The following is a 20,419-nucleotide window of genomic DNA, read 5'->3' on the forward strand; positions in this document are numbered from 1 at the left end:
AGTTGTTTATCAGGGTTACGACATTCAAAGACTCATTAAGGCTTTGCAAACATTTTATGGCAGCCATTTAGAGGCTAATTCCAGATATGACCGACTAAAATAATGTCTGATGCTATACACTATTGTAATGTTATAGCTACTTTTTCATATTTTTGGTGAAAATATTGTACCTATTTGTCATCGTTCAGATTAAAAGAATGAGCCTGGCAGCTGTAGGCTGTGCTCGTGTCGGGTGTCACAGTTAGGGCAGGATATGCTCATCCTTAGCGAACACCTGGTATCGCCCTTGCTTTAAAACCGTTTCATCACGATCATATATTTTCACGGTTGTCTGTAACTATGTTCACTGTCCCGGTTTTTGTTGGGGGTTGGTTTCTTGTGCAGGTTTAAATGTGTCAAACCAGTCTCGTGTGAGGGACAGTCCTTCTATAGACAGAACATGAAAGATGAACAGTCCTGGGGAAAGACATTCCACATATAGATAAAATGCATGGCAGTACTTCGTGGTAGCAGTCACGACCTGGCCAAAACGGTACCATGACTGCATAAATGTGAATTTTGATTTTGATAACGGTTTTGTATAACAGTTTTGTCGCTCAGTTTAGGTGGAAAGTTACAGACAAAAAGAGTACGAATGTTAATGTAGACCAATACACTAAATTTCTGTTTGTAAAGACTGAAGTTGCTGATATTACAACTGTCATTATACGTCATTGGTGAAGACACTGGCGTAAACTGTCACCATGCAGACAGGAACAAAGGGTCTTTATTTCATATTGAGAAATGAGAGGATAGCTAGTTATTTGGTCTGGGACAATCTTCAAGGGATAATAGTGTGAGGACATTTCATATGTACGTTTTATATACAAGCAGTTTGTAATTGTGTGAGGACATGTCACACGTATGTTTTATATATAGGCAATTTGTAATTGTGTGAGGACATTTGACACGTATGTTTTATATACAGACAATTTGTAGCTGTGGTACCACCTCTACATTATTTGTAGCATGACAAGGTTGAATACTTTAAAAGGTACCATTAAGTTGTTTTTAAGCTACCTGGTATCACATGTATCGGCTATACTGCCAAGTACAAGTTCAGGTGGGAAAGAGGATAATATGAAGCCATAAACACTTTTAACATAAACAATGGACTCCACACAAGCTCTATATGTGACATTGTGATTGAACATAGTCAACTGCAGAGGTATGCATATGAATGGATGTTTTGTGTATGTGGTGATTGCAAAGGTGCCAATGGCTAAACTATTTTGATTGATGTCAGTAAATAGATGACTTTGACCTAATTGTGGTATAATGATTCATATTACTTTTTGTGTGATTCGAATCACTTATTGAATTCATACAGCACACATTGTCTGATGATAGCATATTAGATGGCATTTGAAAACTGGTGGCATTATTTTAGAGGTTCGCTTTCCTCTGAGACAATACTGAACTTGACAAACACTTTATTACCCTGTCTACCGTTTTATAGTTTTATACAATTAAGAATTAAGCATTATTGGAAAGTAACGATCTATTTCTATGAGAACACTATTGTTTTGGCTTAAAACTACCGTTTTATCTTACATTTGAGCTATTTTGAGTCATATCTGCGTCATGACGTCATATGTACGTCATAGTATATTTTTAACAAGATATTTTTATTCTTTGATATGATTTTTCTATATGCTTATAATTCATTTATGGGGTCTAAAATCAACCGTTTAGGAGATATAGGGCCTCAAGGTTGGTTTTGGTGGCCATATTGGATTTATGCTAATTAGCACCTTTCCCGGTATCTGATTTTGGTGGATTTTGGATATAGTGTTCAGTGGAATCATCTTAACAACATAAAATCAATAAATGTGACGTAGTCTGGAGTTAAGGTTAGGAGCGAACGTAAATCGAACAATGACGCGTTACATGAAGAAATGCAATTTGCTGATTCATTCTAAAGTATTATAATTTATTATTAAATATGTTCTCAATTGTTTTCGGCTTCTATAGCGTTTTTACCAGTTTGTTTAAATTAATTTTGACAATTCAAAATGTATTTTAGGTCAAAAAGAAAATGTCAGTGACTATAATTGTGTCTAAGTTCAAATGGAATCCAAGCAATAATATACATAGAAGGAACTCTTTGTTTTGGTGGGTGTTTTGCGTTTGTTTGCTTTGCTATCATTTTTTTTTTTTTTTTTAAATAATTTTTCTCTTTTATCTTCTTCTTTTTTTTTTGTGGTGGGAAGGGTTTCTTGTGTTTGTGAAAGTTGTTTTCTGTAAACGAGTAAACTTGACGTTGCCGTGGCCCACGCGCCGACGTGGTTTAACTCTAACGACTAACTCTATAATTATAATCAAATATTTCCAGCGAATTTCCGCCGGTGCTTATCGCGATCTGTTAGAGAATCCAGTGAACTAAATTTAATTTGCGGACATTTCTTGAGAATGCGCCCGGCACTATCTACAATCTTTGCTTCATTGCCGGGTCAGTTGCTATGGAAACGGCCGTTCTCTGCCTATAGTGGTATTAGTATTGATCGCCGCTTGTTACTCGGTGCCACTAGCTTGTTTGAAAAAGTCGCTCGGTTCCAGCCCTTCACATCGAGAAGTCGGCCAACTTTCCGCTCCTTGTCTCTCGCCGACACTGGCTGTTATTCCTATGTTCTGTTACGCGCGTTGTTCCGTGTGTTCTTCAGTCGTGTCTGGCAATATATTTATCTCTCGTCTATAAATGTTGCATGTTTCAGTATTGGCGCTCACGCGCAAGTCGGCGACTAACTTGTATCGTGTGTTGAACGCCAGTGTGTGGAATACCAAACATACTGCCGAGTCTTTTTATAACCCTAGACACTTGGCTGGCCGGCCGAAGCTCACGCTCTGACGAGACGTCGGCGCATGTAGAACAGTGATGAATTTGTCGGATGTGTGTGGAGCCTGGACTAACTGTTTTATAACATGCTGAACATAGGGATCCGCCGAACAATCAACCACCGGAAACCAGCGAACACAACATGTGGGATGAGCGGGGCTAGGAGCTGTGCGAAAACACCGATTAGAGGGGAAGGGGGAGAATGCTTAAGAAGAAGGGCCTCCCCCCAGTTTCCGGCGAGGTGGTTATTCTGACTCTGTGTTTGGTTCTCGTTCTCATCACGCTCTCACAGATTCTTGTCGTGCACCACAAGTTTAACGGGAGGTACACCAAGGTGGTTCGACCCCGGGGACCTCGGGCACGGCAGGAGTTGCGGCAACTCGAGCGCAGTTTAGCGAGTCTGATGCGCCAGCATGTGCCCAGCATGCAGCAGCACTCGGAACAACTCCGGACCGAAGTGTTTGCGAACCGAATCTCTCAGATAATCCAGCAGTCGGCCCTGGAGTCCGGAGTGAACGTGAACGCTACGCGACCTGTTTTACACAGAACTGACTACTCCGACAGACTAAACAAACCAATATTCCCGTCTTCCATGCACACAGAGCACGGTGTCCACAACGCCGTCTGTGCCGTCGTGCCCAGTTCGCTGAGTAAGTATTTAGCAGGTAGCACTAAACTAAGTAACATCCAGTTGGATGAACGTTTGAAGTGTATCCAACATTTTATAGCGCACTTAATACTACCAGTCTTGCCATTTGGTGATAAATATAACAGTATTTGTCGTCAAATTAAACTATAGTACTGTCGGAAATAAAATAAAAACGATTTTCATGGATTATTTCTTGCATATTAAAGAGACAAGTAAATATTTTGTAAATATCTATTTAAATATAGTCTACCTAATAAAGCATTTACTTGTTTTGGCTCTGATTGATGTACAAGGTGGTGTTTACACTTGACATTAAAAGAAAGATGTCAGTAAAACAGGTGATTTGTGCACAAACTATAACACATTTTGGTCAACATGTGTCAATTTCATTGCTGTTTCAATATGTGAGGGACCGTTTCTGATGACGGTTTACCCCTATCCCTCTCCAAAACAAAATATCTGTAGACATTCATAAGTAACTTTTGAGCAAAACTGTCCAGAACCATTTTGAGTTTGTGATCTATTATACCGGTATTAAAGGTGCTATCTCAAAGTTGCATAATGACATCTATTGCAAATCATGTTTTTATTAAATTTTGCTTTAACATTTAAAGCCTACACCTTTAAAACTATATGCCCAAAAATTATTATAGGAAATAATTTTATCTACTAGTAGAAAATACATTTTTATTGGAGAATCTTTATCACAAATAGATGCTCACATATAACTTCTGATATAGCACCTTTAAGTGGTTGCAAGATTGAGTAAATTTCTAATGTACTTATATTGAATTTATCTTCACTAAATATGCTGGTCATAATTAATAATTTATGCTGCAATTCAAAATAATCAGTTAACTTGCAGTTTTAAATTAAAAGTTTGTTTAAGGCTAAATGAAATTGACACATATCCACCAAAATGTGTTATAGTCTGTTCCAATAAAGGTCACAAATCTCCTATTTACTGACATCTTTATTTTAAGTTCAAGAGTAAACACCACCTTGTACATCAATGACAGTCCAAGCAAATGAATGCTAAATTAGGTAGAGTCATTAAATAGATATTTACAAAATATTTACTTGTCAGTTTAATATGAAAGAAATAATTGACGAAAATAATTTTTATTCTATTTCCGACACTACTTTAGTTTCATTTTGGCAATAAATCATGTTGGTAATTATATTTAATCTGGTACCAATCTGTCCAGCAGCCTTGTGTTTGAAACATGTGAAGTGCCTGTAAATATGTACTCAGCAATGTTCTAGGAACAAACGGTTATATGGAATATGATTTATGAAATGTCCCACTTTCTCGAGTTAATACCCGGAGGAGGGCTGTGGTCTTCATATTTATCAATAATAATTTCGTTCATATATTGCATGTAGTTTTAACCCAATTCTTTAATATTATCGCCCATGGGAGTATTTGGTTATAGTAGACCTTAGAGCCGAATAATATGACGTATTTTTTGTTGTTGTTGTCGCGACTGCAGCTGGTGTTATTGCTGCTGCTGCTGTTGTTGTTACTCAGTAGTTGTGCTGGAAGTATGAAATGTTTAGTGTGTATCGTGGCAGTACGTGTGTCATATCATGGTCGGTGTGAGCGGACCGATTTACGATGACTCATGGAAACTGAAAAGTCTCACATTAAAGCTACAGCACCAAGACGCAACTCGACCACTGACCTATCTCGACCACTGACCTATCTCGTGACTCAACTCTCGTACTCCATCTGCGTCAAATTGTATACACACGCACACACGATACACACCATACGTACGTACGTACGTACGTACGTACATACATACATACATACATTATACATACATACATACATTATACATACATACATGCATGCAGAATGATACTTTTGTTACCGAAGGTTCTATATATAGCAAAGAAGACTTCAGCTGGGGTTTAAGGTTTTTATTCAGGGATCACCTGGAGGGATGTGAAGATCCCGATGTTTATAAAAACATCCGCACACAAATATATATCTCTATAACGACCCTGGAATAACAAAAGAACATAAAATCAGTTACATTTTCCAGGTTAAGTACAATTTACTTCAATATTATATTACTAATGTACATTTAACACACATTTCAATTCAGACTCAAATCAAATATAATTATAATTCAAAGGTTAATTTAATTATCACATCATTGCTATAAGCATGTGCTAAGCACGTCATAAAACTATATAAATACCTGTGTGTATATTCTATAACACACAGAATTACGACATCACATATAAGTAAATATTTAACCTACCGACTGTGGGTCAGGTCGTTTGAATAATGATGCTGGTTGTGCTACATCATTGATAACCTGTCAACCAAATACCACTTATAAATAGGAGCACATAAAATATACACATAGAATATATTCATATATACACTTAATAATAAAGTAGTTTAATAACTAATTTAGTTATTTACTTATTTGTATTATCAAACCTAATCAAATATTCGTCTTGGAAGACAAATATCCCTATATAATTATAAACATTATTAAACACTACTTTAACTCGTTCGCTATAGAATAAGTTTTATCAACTGCTTACACATGCTAAGTTCTAATTTAAGGCTTATCATAAAATATGCATACACTAATCTAGTTTACTACTTAAAACACATGGTTATATCTTAAAATATATGTTTGTATTTACCTGTGCTGTTAATAACTGTGCCGTGCAGAACTTGATCAACTATAAAACTCGCAATGCTGAAAACCACCTGTCTTGCTTGAATGTTTAAAAGTCTCTGACTCCAGAGAACACCAGGTAACAAAAGAAACAATAGATGAGCTTACTACTGAACGATTACCTGGCCTGAACACTGAGTTGAGGGTGAACACAACCCAAGCTGACACTACCAAAGACACAGGAAAACAATAGAAACAAAATAAGAAACAGCTTTGCACTATTAGAGTTAGAAAGAATAAAATATATGTAAACTGTTTTAAAATTGTAGTGTATGTGATATGCAATTTAAAACATCCGGTTACACATTCACACACAGTTTAAAGTGTGTTTGGTTTGTTTAACGATTACATACGTATATGCAGACAAACATACATACATACAGACAGACAGACATACATACATACATACATACATACAGGCAGACATACATACATGCATGTACGCTTTAGCTGTGACCGAGTGGTATCAAGGTCCCACGTACACCATGTCTATCGTCGGTTAACTGAGCAGTCTCTTTTAAACAATGTCTCGGTGGCCGAATGGTTATCGTGGTGGTCTGTGGGCTAACTGGTGCCATAGGTTCGAGTTACAGCAAAGGCATGAGAGACAATTTGTGAGGCCAAAAAGGCTTTTTATCCTCGTGCCACTGTGTTAATAAATTAATATCAATGTATGAACTAGTGAAACTCGAACAGGGACACAATCCTCATTAAACCTCTGTAGACCGTAAACACACTACATGATATGATATTCTTGTTTTAAACGTTCATCTATAAATTCTTCTTACAAACTATATCCATAAATTCCTGTGTCAAACTGTATCATAACATGCATGTGTAAATTCCTGTTTTACACATCTGTAAATTATTCAGCTGTCATATGTGCATTATTTCATGTCTCAAACTAACATCCATTGTCTATACATTCCTTTCTCAAACGTCTATTCGTTTTAAATTGCATCATCTATACATTCTTTAAATTAGTTTTGTAAACTGTACCATACATAGATGTTTCGCTAAACCTGTATCATCCATCTCTCTCTCTCTCTCTCTCTCTCTCTCTCTCTCTCTCTCTCTCTCTCTCTCTCTCTCTCTCTCTCTCTCTTTTCTCCATATGTTTGTTTTAAACTCTTATCTCTATATTTTTGTTTTTAACTTATCTCTATATGTTTGTTTTTAACTCTTATTTCTATATGTTTGTTTTAAATTCTTATCTCTATATGTTTGTTTTTAGCTCTTATCTCTATATGTTTGTTTTTAACTCTTATCTCTATATGTTTGTTTTTTTAACTTATCTCTATATTTTTGTTTTAAACTCTTTATCTCTATATGTGTTTGTTTTATCTCTATATATGTTTGTTTTAAACTCTAATCTCTATATTTTTGTTTTAAACTGTATCATCAATAATGTATAGATACTAGTATATACTAAGTGTATATATAAATTGTATCATCTATAATTCTTATTTTAAACCGTATCATCTATAACTTCTTGTAATCTATATATATATATATATATATATATATATATATATATATATATATATATATATATATATATAGAGGTTATGACCAGAGTGTTTTTCGGTATCGTCAATATCATATATTAGGAATATAAATTGTATTATGCGAGCCTCTGGCGAGGGTAATAATCTCTTTATCATATAAGCTCAAGCTTAATACAACGTGTTTTTGTAAACTGTACACGCAACTTTAATTCCAGTCCGCCATTACTAGATATTCAAATGACGTAAGAATATGTGGCGCGGTGTATTTTTGAATGGAAATGACGTCAAACTCGAATGACGTCATTTTGAATGTCCTTACATCAAAATAAAGTTATGCGGAACGCTTTTTGTTTTCTGAACGCTGGACAGCTTTCCGTGTCAAATTGCCATTGCACTGTTTTTATTTGATGACTGAATGCATACGTCAATCATGGAGTGTCACCCAAGTACGTTTGCTTAAATGTCAATAAACCTAGTGCCGAGACCTCGACTAATTTACATCTAATTTGCAAAGTTATCAAATTCTTAAAGTTTGTGATCTGAAAAATATCACATACTTTGATTGCACTGAAAATGTAAGATATTTTTTATATATATATATATATATATATATATATATATATATATATATATATATATATATATATATATATATATATATATATTTATTACCCTCCTGGTGAAGATATAGCGGTGTCGTACAAATTTCGTACGCACCACCAGGTGCGTATTACAAACTGTATTTTGATTTGTCAACAGGGCACAGAGTCAATTTCGATTGGTTGGACAGCGACCTTATTAGCATAACGGGACTATTTTTTTTCATTCATATTAATGTCAAGGTCAGTAACATCCACAACTTTTACTACAAATGTCATTCATTAAAAGTTGATATAAACTGGACCGCACGAGAAATATTTTTAAATAAAAAATAAAAATAAAAGAATGAATAGAACAATAATTAAACATATTCATTTTATTTATTATGTGGATTTTTGGTCTACAAATTATTATTGTCAGTTGTGATTTGTGAATTCATCATTATTAAGATCTACGACAGTCACTTTTTGGACCCTTGTTTTGGCTTTGTACACAATAAATGAAACATATCCAACGTTAATTTTTTCATATGATATATTTGACAAAAGGTAGTTTTTTATTTTTTTAAACTTAAACTTAATATTTTTTGTAGAATTGTGAAAAAGTAAAATATACCGACCTGTAAACAGCGTTGTTTGCTTGTTGTAGAAATTTAACAGGGGTCAAGGTTAGTAGACCAGTTTTTATTTTAATGTGGCTATGCATTGTAATAATATAGCTAATTTTGAATTTGAATGACGTCAGAATTCCAATGACGTCACTTTGCACCTCCTTACAATAACCACAAACTGGGTACATGACGTTTCCGTTTTAAGAATGCTGGAAAAAATCCAATGCAAAATTCCTATTGATTTTTTTTGTTTTTCGAACATTACTGAAGCACCTGAATGTGTTTGAAGAAAATTCTGTGATTGAAAAATTGTACCTTTTACGAAATATGGATTTCAAGTGAATTTACGGTAAGATATGCTATATTTATTGTGTACAAAGAAAGCCAAAACAAGGGAGCGAAAAGTGACTGTCGTGGACCTAAAGTTATAACTAGTTTTCCCGTGAACTCCACTGCTTTTGCAAGCTACACGTTTTTAACTGCAAAACCACTTGTTATTCTCTTATTGGTTGGATTTTTGGTCAACAAATTGTTATTGTCAGTTGTGATTTGTGAATTCATCATTATTAGCATAACCAGTGGGGTAACGGGAACATTTGTTTCTTGGGGGCGTTTTGTTAAAATATGGAATTATGCATTAGTTTTACCCATTTTTCACCCAATATGAAAATAAACATATATTGATGCATGTACCTTACAGCTTTCTTTAAATTAAAAAATGAAACCCGATGGAAATTTATGGGGAAGTACGACTACACCACTCCCCTGAAAACGCCACTGAGAAGTAGCGGAAGTACAACGAACTATTTCTCAATGCGGCGGTACGTAGTCGTGCACCGGCTAGTTATGCAAATCAACATCCGGTCTTGAAATAGGCTACAAAATTGATTGATTGATTTATTTATTTTTCATAATTTGCGTGATTTAAAGGAGAGTAATAAATAAAATACCACTCTCGTTTTCGCTAGATATCATTTTTACGAAACTCGTTAACTTCCCAAACGTATCTGACCTCACTTTCGTTCGGTCAGATACGTTTGGGAAGTTCACTCGTTTCGTAAAAATGATATCTAGCGAAAACTCGTATAGTATTCTATATATATGCCCCCTTGCCACGCTTCCTACGCCAGTGATAGGCCTAATTATTACCCTCCTGTTGAAGATATAGCGGTGTCGTACAAATTTCGTACGCACCACCAGGTGCGTATTACAAACTGTATTTTGATTTGTCAACAGGGAACAGAGTTAATTTCGATTGGTTGGACAGCGACCTTATTAGCATAACGGGACTATTTTTTTCATTCATAATTAATGTCAAGGTCAGTAACATCCACAACTTTTACTACAAATGTCATTCATTAAAAGTTGATGTAAACTGGACCGCGCGAGAAATATTTTTAAATAAAAAATAAAAATAAAAGAATGAATAGAACAATAATTAAACATATTCATTTTATTTATTATGTGGATTTTTGGTCTACAAATTGTTATTGTCAGTTGTGATTTGTGAATTCATCATTATTAAGGTCTACGACAGTCATTTTTTGGACCCTTGTTTTGGCTTCGTACACAATAAATGAAACATATCCAACGTTAATTTTTTTCATATGATATGGTAGATTTTTATTTTTTTAAACTTAATATTTTTTGTAGAATTATGAAAAAGTAAAATATACCGACCTGTAAACAGCGTTGTTTGCTTTTTGTAGAAATTTAACAGGGGTCAAGGTTAGTAGACCAGTTTTTATTTTAATGTGGCGATGCATTGTAATAATATAGCTAATTTTGAATTTGAATGACGTCAGAATTCCAATGACGTCACTTTGCACCTCCTTACAATAACCACAAACTGGGTACATGACGTTTACGTTTTAAGAATGCTGGAAAAAATCCAATGCAAAATTCATGGGCGGATCCAAGGGGGGAGGGGACCAGGGGGACGCGTCCCCCCAAAAAAATTGTTCAAGTGCCCTCAAAATGTCCAAGTGCCCTTTTTGTTTGTAGAATTTTTTTTTTTTTAAGTAAACAATAATTATATTGTAGATAAATGAAATCAAGATTTTCGTGTCTGTGTTATTGAGTCTCAATGGGGCCCCATTGAGGTTCTAACGCGAGTGACGCCAATTTACTTCATTATTGCTAGTATATTATGACGTAGAACTGTAGGAATTCATATTAATTGTAAATATCAAAACTTGTAGTAAGGTGCCCTTTTGACGAGTCAATGTGCCCTTCTTTTTTGGCCCCCCCCCCCCTAAAAATATTTCCTGGATCCGCCCATGAAATTCCTATTGATTTTTTTTTTTCGAACATTACTGAAGCACCTGAATGTTTTTGAAGAAAATTCTGTGATTGAAAAATTGTACATTTTACGAAATATGGATTTCAAGTGAAATTACGGTAAGATATGCTATATTTATTGCGCACAAAGAAAGCCAAAACAAGGGAGCGAAAAGTGACTGTCGTCGACCTTAAAGTTATAACTTTAGTTTTCCCGTGAACTCAGCTGCTTTTGCAAGCTACACGTTTTTAACTGCAAAAACACTTGTTATTCTCTTATTGGTTGGATTTTTGGTCAACAAATTGTTATTGTCAGTTGTGATTTGTGAATTCATCATTATTAGCATAACCAGTGCCAGTGGGGTAACGGGAACATTTGTTTCTTGGGGGCGTTTTGTTAAAATATGGAATTATGCATTAGTTTTACCTATTTTTCACCCAATATGAAAATAAACATATATTGATGCATGTACCTTACAGCTTTCTTTAAATTAAAAAATGAAACCCGATGGAAATTTATGGGGAAGTACGTCTACACCACTCCCCTGAAAACATCACTGAGAAGTAGCGGAAGTACAACGAACTATTTCTCAATGCGGCGGTACGTAGTCGTGCACCGGCTAGTTATGCAAATCAACATCCGGTCTTGAAATAGGCTACAAAATTGATTGATTAATTTATTTATTTTTCATAATTTGCGTGATTTAAAGGAGGGTAATAAATAAAATACTTTCATTCGGTCAGATACGTTTGGGAAGTTCACTCGTTTCGTAAAAATGATATCTAGCGAAAACGAGTATAGTATTCTATATATCTCTTAGTGATCTACCAGGTGATCTGGAACAGCATTTGTATTATTTTATTATTAAGTCAGTTTTATTATTAAATATTTTTATTATTATTATTATTATTATTATTATTATTATTGTTAAGTCTTGTTTATTATTAGATCATTTTTATTATCATTAAATTATTTTTATTATTAAATCATTTTTATTATTATATCAAGTCATTTATGATATTATTAAATTATTTTTATTACTGAATAATTTACTAAATTATTTTTATTATCAAATTAATTTTTTTTTTTATTATTAACTTATTTTTATGATTATTAAATCATGTTCTATTATTAAATGTCACATTGATTTTGCTAGTTCGTATAGCAGTGAAACACAAACACACTTGTGTTGTAAAGAAAATACACTTTGTTGTCGTGCACATTTCCTCCATACTGCTAGCTACATACTAATTAATTTAACATGTTTAAAATTAGACTATAATATGATTCTTCAACCTCCCACTTGCAGCCCGTCGTCATGGAAACGTAGAGAAGCGCTGGGGAATTGTCTTATGTTTTATGTTTTGTTGAGTTTGAAGGAGTCCAACCCACCAGAGACCACGTGTGTTGGCGGGAAGTGGGGTTTTTTATGTGGAAATAATAGGTTTTCTTTCTGCGAGTCGTCCGTGAAATCAATACGCGGCGGAGAGGGGTTCTCATTAACCGCTGTGAGCGGGCGGAAATTGTGACTCTCATCGCTCTCCAACATCTTCAGTACACCTAATTTCCTCTACATTATGCACGCTAACATCATAGTTGTGGTTATTGGTCTCTAAAACCCAGATAACATTCGTAAAATGTGGCCGTTTCTCCTGGTGAATGTTTTACCAACACTTTTATTTGAATAGTGTCTGTGTTGTATTTTTGTGTATCTGACTTGGTCACTAAAACTATACTTTATTATATACAAACAAAAATTACCGTAGCCTACATCTGTTAACAAGACACAGCTAAAACGTGCCGTACGTTACAGTGACGTCATAGCACACAGACAAACAACACGTGTCATACGGTAGTAAACAATGCACAGCCAACACGTGCCGTACGTTACAGTGACGTCATAGCACACAAACAACACGTGTCGTACGGTAGTAAAGAATGCACAGCCAACACGTGCCGTACGTTAGTGACGTCATAGCACACAGACAAACAACGTGTCGTACGGTAGTAAACAATGCACAGTCAACACGTGCCGTACGTTACAGTGACGTCATAGCACACAGACAAAAAACACGTGTCGTACGGTAGTAAACAATGCACAGTCAACACTTGCGTACATTACAATTCCGTTACAGCAGACTAACAACACTAGAAGTACGTTACCGTACTCTACAACACACAAGCAGAACATAATAAAGTTCATCACAACACAACGAACATGTATACGGTCCTGTTACTTTTTGAGCATTTAATTAAGCTGGGTTTCACTGCATGACATCAAACATCTTGAATAATAATTAAACACACTAGCGCAGATCTGCCCCGGGTTGGGCCCCCTGACCTCTCAGAGACCGAACCCCGGGGCAGACATGCTCGAAACCTCTGTGGTATAGGAGCTTGTTACAAACTTACGGAACGGAACTAGCGCAGAGGGTCCGGGGTTCAAAACCCTTCAATGAAGGTTAATTTATATATTACGTTTATACTTATTTTCGTGTTCGCGTGGGAACCGGTACCGGGGTACAATGAATAGAAGTTTCACAACGCCCTAGCACAAAGATACACATCGGCTGTTAAACAAAGGTAACTGCATTAACAGGATTATTTACAATAGAAATAAATATCATACAATTATGTACAACCACAGTGCAAAGAGCTATGAGGAAAACTACAATGCAATACAAAACTCGAGGTAAGTATATTTTGAAACTTGTACCAGGATGCGAACCCAGTATCTACCACCCTGAAGTCCGATGGCTTAACCACTAGACCGCCGAGGCCGGTATATTACATTCAGTCAACCATATACTCAAGCATAACCGTTCTGGGCACATTGGCCGCGATTCCCCGGTGGCTGTGTTCACGAAAGGATATTACATTTGGAGCGCACGTAACGAGTGGGCGTATCCTTATTGCAGTGTTAGCTATAATCTGGTGAGGACTTGCCTCAACCCAACACTAGTCTACAGCGCGGGTCACAGGCGTTGTGTGGTCAGAGGGATGTGTGTGTGTGTGTGTGACAGTGCGCGCTTTTATGTGACAGTGTGTGTGACAATGTGTGTGACAGTGCGTGTGCGTGTGTGTGTGTGTATGTGTGTGTGTGTGTATGTGTGTGTGTGACAGTGTGTATGTGTGTGTACACGTGTGTATGTGACGGTAGGTGTGTGTGTGTGTGTGACAGTGCGCGCTTTTATGTGACAATGTGTGTGTGTGTGTATGTGTGTGTATGTGTGTGTGTGACAATGTGTATGTGTGTGTACACGTGTGTATGTGACAGTAGGTGTGTGTGTGTGTGTGTGTGTGACTGTGTGTGTGTTTGGCGGTTTGTTTCTCGTGATTAGTTCCAATTTAAGGTTCAAACACGCTTGTCTGGACACACACTTAGCTGTGTTATACTGTCTGTCTATGGTCGGCTTTAATGGTCAGCTAGCGAGAGATGGAAGTCGATATAGTGGTCTTGTATCTCCCGTTTGAACCGTTATAATTTACACACAGTGGGAGCCGCTACTGTATAAGACGAAGCTTTGGTCTGTTAATAGAACTTAATAATAATATATGACCGCGTGTGACGCAATAGAAAACCAATTTTGTTATTTCAGTTATAAGGTAGGCCGTCTAATTGTATGAAAAGTTCTTTTGGAGTCATCTATAGATGCCTTATAGATCTGAAGACGATGTTTGATATCAAGAACTTGTCAATAATTGAATGCGGTGCAAACAATAACATGAATAATTGCAAGCGTAGGTTGGAAGGCAAACCGGGCATCAGTACTTCTATGGTTATTTACAGTTGATGGCAGAAGTCGTTGACGAAGAATAGATGTGAACGATTTTCTCATACAGCTGATTAAACTAATTCCACAGTAATTATTTCCATCCATATTTAGATTCCTCTCTCTCGCTTTAAAAGCCAAATGGGATCACAGCTTCAGACCATCTACTGTAGAAATTAACCGATTGACGACACAGTATCAAGCAAGACTGGAATCAAAATAGCTTTATAGTGAATAATTAAGTAATAGTTTTCTCAAACATTATTATCAATTACTCTTTCATTGACAACATATCGAGCAATACTCCATTTATCTTTGTTTGACACCCAATAGCCGATGTATATCTTTGTGCTGGGATGTCGTTAAACATTCATTCATTCATTCATTCATTCAAGAAATACTGGAATTAAAATATTTTTATATGCATTAATTAAGTAACAGTTTTTTTTAAACATTATTATAAATTTCTCTTACATTAACAACACATCAAGCAATACCTGATTTACTTACCATTGTGTGACACCCAATAGCCGATGTGTATTTTTGTGCTGGGGTGTCATTAAACCATTCATTCATTCACTTCATTCATTCATTCATTCATTCATTCATTCATTCAAGGAATACTGGAATCATAATTTCTTTATATTCAATAATTAATTAATCATTTTCTCAAACATTATTATATAAACATACCAAGCTAACAGCTGTTACATCTTGTTATCGTCCTTGGATACTACTCGAGGTCCTTCTAAGGTCTAAAGAACGTTTACCGTCCTACTGCTCCTGTACACCTGTGGTGAACTGTGTGTGTTGTGTTTTGCAGCGGGCCCCGTCCACGTGAACGTGTCTCACTCGCACGACGACATCAGCCTGAGTTCTGTGATCCGCGACAACAAGCAGATCGAGTACGGCGGCAGGTGGCAGCCGTCAGTGTGCCGCGCGCGGTACCGTGTGGCGATCGTCGTGCCGTACCGAGACCGACTGCAGCACCTCGCTACCCTCCTGTCGCACCTCTTCCCCGTCCTCAGGCGCCAACAGCTCAACTTCCGCGTCTTCGTCGTCGAGCAGGTCTGTACCCTTTATACCTCAGTATGTACGCTTTATACCTCAGTCTGTACGCTTTTGACATTTCTGTACGCTTTATAGATCAGTCTGTACACTTTATACTTCAATCTGTAACACTTTATAAGACGCTTTATACCTCAGTCTGTACGCTTTATACTTCAATCTGTACACACTTTATAAATCAAACAGTCGCTACACTTTATACCTTGGTCTGTACGTTTTATACTTCAATCTGTACATACATGTAATTTATATTTCAAACTGTCTGTACATTTTATACTTTAAATACTCTGTAAGGCTTTATACTTCAGTCTGTATGCTTTATACTTCAAACAGTCTGTACATTTTATACTTCAAACATTCTGTACACTTTATACTTCAGTCTGTAGGCTTTTTACTTCAATCTGTACACTTTATACTCCAGTCTGTACACTTTATACTTAAAACAGTCTGTACAGTTTATACTTCAAACAGTCTGTACACTTTATACTTCAGTCTGTAGGCTTTTTACTTCAATCTGTACACTTTATACTCCAAACAGTCTGTACACTTTATACTCCAAACAGTCTGTACACTTTATACTTCAGTCTGTAGGCTTTTTTCTTCAATCTGTACACTTTATACTCCAGTCTGTACACATTATACTTAAAACAGTATGTACGCATTTTACTTCAAACAGTCTGTACACTTTATACTTTAGTCTGTAGGCTTTTTACTTCAGTCTGTACACTTTATACTCCAAACAGTATGTACACTTTATACTTAAAACAGTATGTACGCATTTTACTTCAAACAGTCTGTACACTTTATACTTCATTCAGTATACTTTATATTTCACTCTGTACATCTTATATTTCAGTGTGTACATGTTATACCGTAGTGTATACTTTTTGCTTCAAACAGTTTCTACATTATACAATTTGTATATTTTATACTCAAGTATGTACATTTTAATCAATCTGTGCGCTGTTTACTTTAGTCATTACACTTTATAGATCAGATTGTCTGTACGCTTTATACTTGGTAAGATTGAGTTCAAATACTTTATACCTGACAAGACTGAGTTCAATTAGTTTATATACTGTACACAACCGCATGCACGCGCTCGCGCGCGCGCGCGCACACACACACACACACACATATGCTGACATTGTAATTTGGAAAGAAGAACTGTACAGAAAGACCAGAAGTAATTTTGAGCATAAAAGAAAGAAAGAAAGAAAGAAGGAAAGAAAGAAATTTGTGTCCGCCAACATTAATAAAAGTGTCTATAAGCCGACATTCGACGTGCTGGTGCTGTAAAACCGTGTAAACCGATAACGCAGACGTTAAGGGAGATTATTGATTTTGGAACGACATTCGTTTCCACATAAAACACTCCTATTACGTATTCCCTGCAGTACACTCCGCGCAGTGTTACACAACTCCGAGCACTTGGCGCGACCAGCTGTTTCTCTAATTCAGTCAGCTCACACAATCGACACCCCCCCCCCCCCCCCCCCATAGTCTGTCTCAACGGATTCTGTCCCACTCCCTGTTTCCCCGTCTGTACAGTCAGCCTGTTCCTAGTGGAAACCACGTCACAGTGCAGCGCAGCACGTACACAGACATTGTCAACAGTGGTCAGGATAATGGTTAGAGTTTGTCGCAAGGCTTTCCATTTGTTGGATTTCACTAGATATGTAAGAGACTCCTAGTGGAGCATATTGCTTGTTAAATAGCTTGCGGCCTTTTCTTGTGTTCCACACCCACCCTCCAAGTGTCATTGTTACTACCACACACACGCACCTCTTATGTCCTAGTAGGCGCATGAGTAGATGGGGTCAATCCCCACCCCCAAATAGGGTCAATCCTCCCCCGCCCAAAAAAAATTGGATGACCATTACCCGACCACCTGAAAAATTCGCTTCCGCAGTGTAAAAAAGAAAAGTTTGTTTTATTTAACGACGCCACTAGAGCACATTGATTTTTTTTTTTTATCTTATCATCGGCTATTGGACGTCAAACATATGGTCATTCTGACACTGTTTTTTAGAGGAAACCCGCTGTCGCCACATAGGCTACTCTTTTACGACAGGCAGCAAGGGATCTTTTATTTGCACTTCCCACAGGCAGGATAGCACAAACCATGGCCTTTGTTGAACCAGTTATGGATCACTGGTCGGTGCAAGTGGATTGCACCTACCCATTGAGCCTTGCGGAGCACTCACTCAGGGTTTGGAGTCGGTATCTAGATTAAAAATCCCATGCCTCGACTGGGATCTGAACCCAGTACCTACCAGCCTGTAGACCGATGACCTAACCACGACGCCACCGAGGCCAGTCTTCCGCAGTGTAGACCCCCCCCCCCCCCCAACACACACGCACACACACACACACACACCACCTGCACTCGACTCCCTAGAACGGTTAGAATGCCATGTAGATGACACATCACATCCATTAAAAAAGCACATGTAAAGATCCATTCATGTCACGAACACCCATCCCAAATTGTGCGTGTGTACGTCTATGTGCGCGTGCGTATAATGATTGCTGTTAAAGTATTAATCAATGGCATTGATTATATGGATCACTTGAGTTTAGTATCCATTTCTTGACCTGTGATTGGCTTCACTTCTCCATATCGACCCTATCATGAGCAGCCAGAAATAATAAGATAATTACGCTGGGATTGCCGCCATCTATAGCCAACTCCGACAATTGCGAGAAGTGGCTGCGCGTTCAGCCTCCGTCGTTACGTCACAGAGCGCTGGCTAGTCACGGCTCGCCTTGTTCGACCCGCATAAAAAGCGCTGGCAATGGCGGCAATTGACCCCACAAACTAATTACTGCTATAATGCTGTCGACATTAACGCCAATCCGACCAGCACACTGCCGTCTTCGCCATAAGTGGATAGCGTGCTGTTTGCCGCCGCCACTTGATGTAATTTATACAGACCTCTCAACAGTCAAGAGAATAACAACTATAGCAAACACAAGTTACTAACGATTCAAGGTTCATAGTATAACTGAGCCACATGTGTCCAGGCTGTATGTGTGAAACTGTTCACACTACACATCTAACATATGTGGTTTTAGATGGTGTGTGTGTGTGTGTGTGTGTGTGTGTGTGTCTGTGCGATGTGTTACAGATGTGATTTTAGATGGTATGACCAGCCTCGGTGGCGTCGTGGTAGGCCATCGGTCTACAGGCTGGTAAATACTGGGTTCGGATCCCAGTCGAGGCATGGGATTTTTAATCCAGATACCGACTCCAAACCCTGAGTGAGTGCTCCGCAAGGCTCAATGGGTAGGTGTAAACCACTTGCACCGACCAGTGATCCATAACTGGTTCAACAAAGGCCATGGTTTGTGCTATCCTGCCTGTGGGAAGCGCAAATAAAAGGTCCCTTGCTGCTAATCGGAAGAGTAGCCCATGTAGTGGCGACAGCGGGTTTCCTTTCAAAATCTGTGTGGTCCTTAACCATATGTCTGACACCATATAACCGTAAATAAAATGTGTTGAGTGCGTCGTTAAATAAAACATTTCTTTCTTTAGATGGTATGTGTTAAACTGTTCACACTACACATCTAACATATGAAGTAAACCAGTTAGTTATTGGTGTGTCTGTGTCTGTGTATGAAAGAAATGTTTTATGGCATCAGACATATGGTTAATGACCACACAGATATTGACAGAGGAAACCCGCTGTCGCCACTTCATGGGCTACTCTTTTCCATTGTCGTGGTGCACTGGCTGGAACGAGAAATATCCCAATGGGCCCATCAACTGGGATCGATCTCAGACCGACCACGCATCGAGCGAGCGCTTTACCACTGAGCAACGTTACGCCCCTTATATCTGTGTAGATCAGTCTGACAGTTCTTGATGTCTCTAAGTCAGTGTATGAAGTAAACCAGTCTGACAGTTCTTGGTGTGTCTGTATCTGTATGAAGTAAACCAGTCTGACAGTTCTTGGTTTCTCTGTGTATGAAGTAAACCAGTCTGACAGTTCTTGGTGTCTCTGTGTTTGTGTATGAAGTAAGCCAGTCTGACAGTTCTTGGTGTCTCTGTGTCTGTATGAAGTAAACCAGTCTAACAGTTCTTGGTATATCTGTGTCTGTGTATGAAGTAAACCAGTCTGACAGTTATTGGTGTCTCTGTGTGTTTCTGTATGAAGTAAACCAGTCTGACAGTTATTGGTGTCTCTGTGTCAGTGTATGAAGTAAACCAGTCTGAAAGTTCTTGGTGTCTCTGTGTCTGTGTATGAAGTAAACCAGTCTGGCAGTTCTTGGTGTCTCTGTGTCTGTGTATGAAGTAAACCAGTCTGACAGTTCTTGGTGTCTCTGTGTCTGTGTATGAAGTAAACC

General features: G+C 37.5%; 1 protein-coding gene across 1 annotated transcript in view; it reads left to right on the forward strand.

The window, feature by feature from the left end:
* Positions 1 to 1,948: 1,948 nt before the first annotated feature.
* Positions 1,949 to 20,419, forward strand: part of LOC121370233 — a 21,137-nt gene continuing 2,666 nt past the window's right edge. Inside the window, exons 1-2 of the mRNA XM_041495357.1 lie at positions 1,949 to 3,525; positions 15,825 to 16,069. Coding sequence (XP_041351291.1) covers positions 3,078 to 3,525; positions 15,825 to 16,069 — 693 coding nt within the window. The 5' untranslated portion in view covers positions 1,949 to 3,077. The remainder of the gene's footprint in view (positions 3,526 to 15,824; positions 16,070 to 20,419) is intronic.

This window comes from Gigantopelta aegis, chromosome 4 (genome assembly GCF_016097555.1).
Source record: "Gigantopelta aegis isolate Gae_Host chromosome 4, Gae_host_genome, whole genome shotgun sequence".
In the NCBI taxonomy this organism is placed as follows: Eukaryota; Metazoa; Mollusca; class Gastropoda; order Neomphalida; family Peltospiridae; genus Gigantopelta; species Gigantopelta aegis.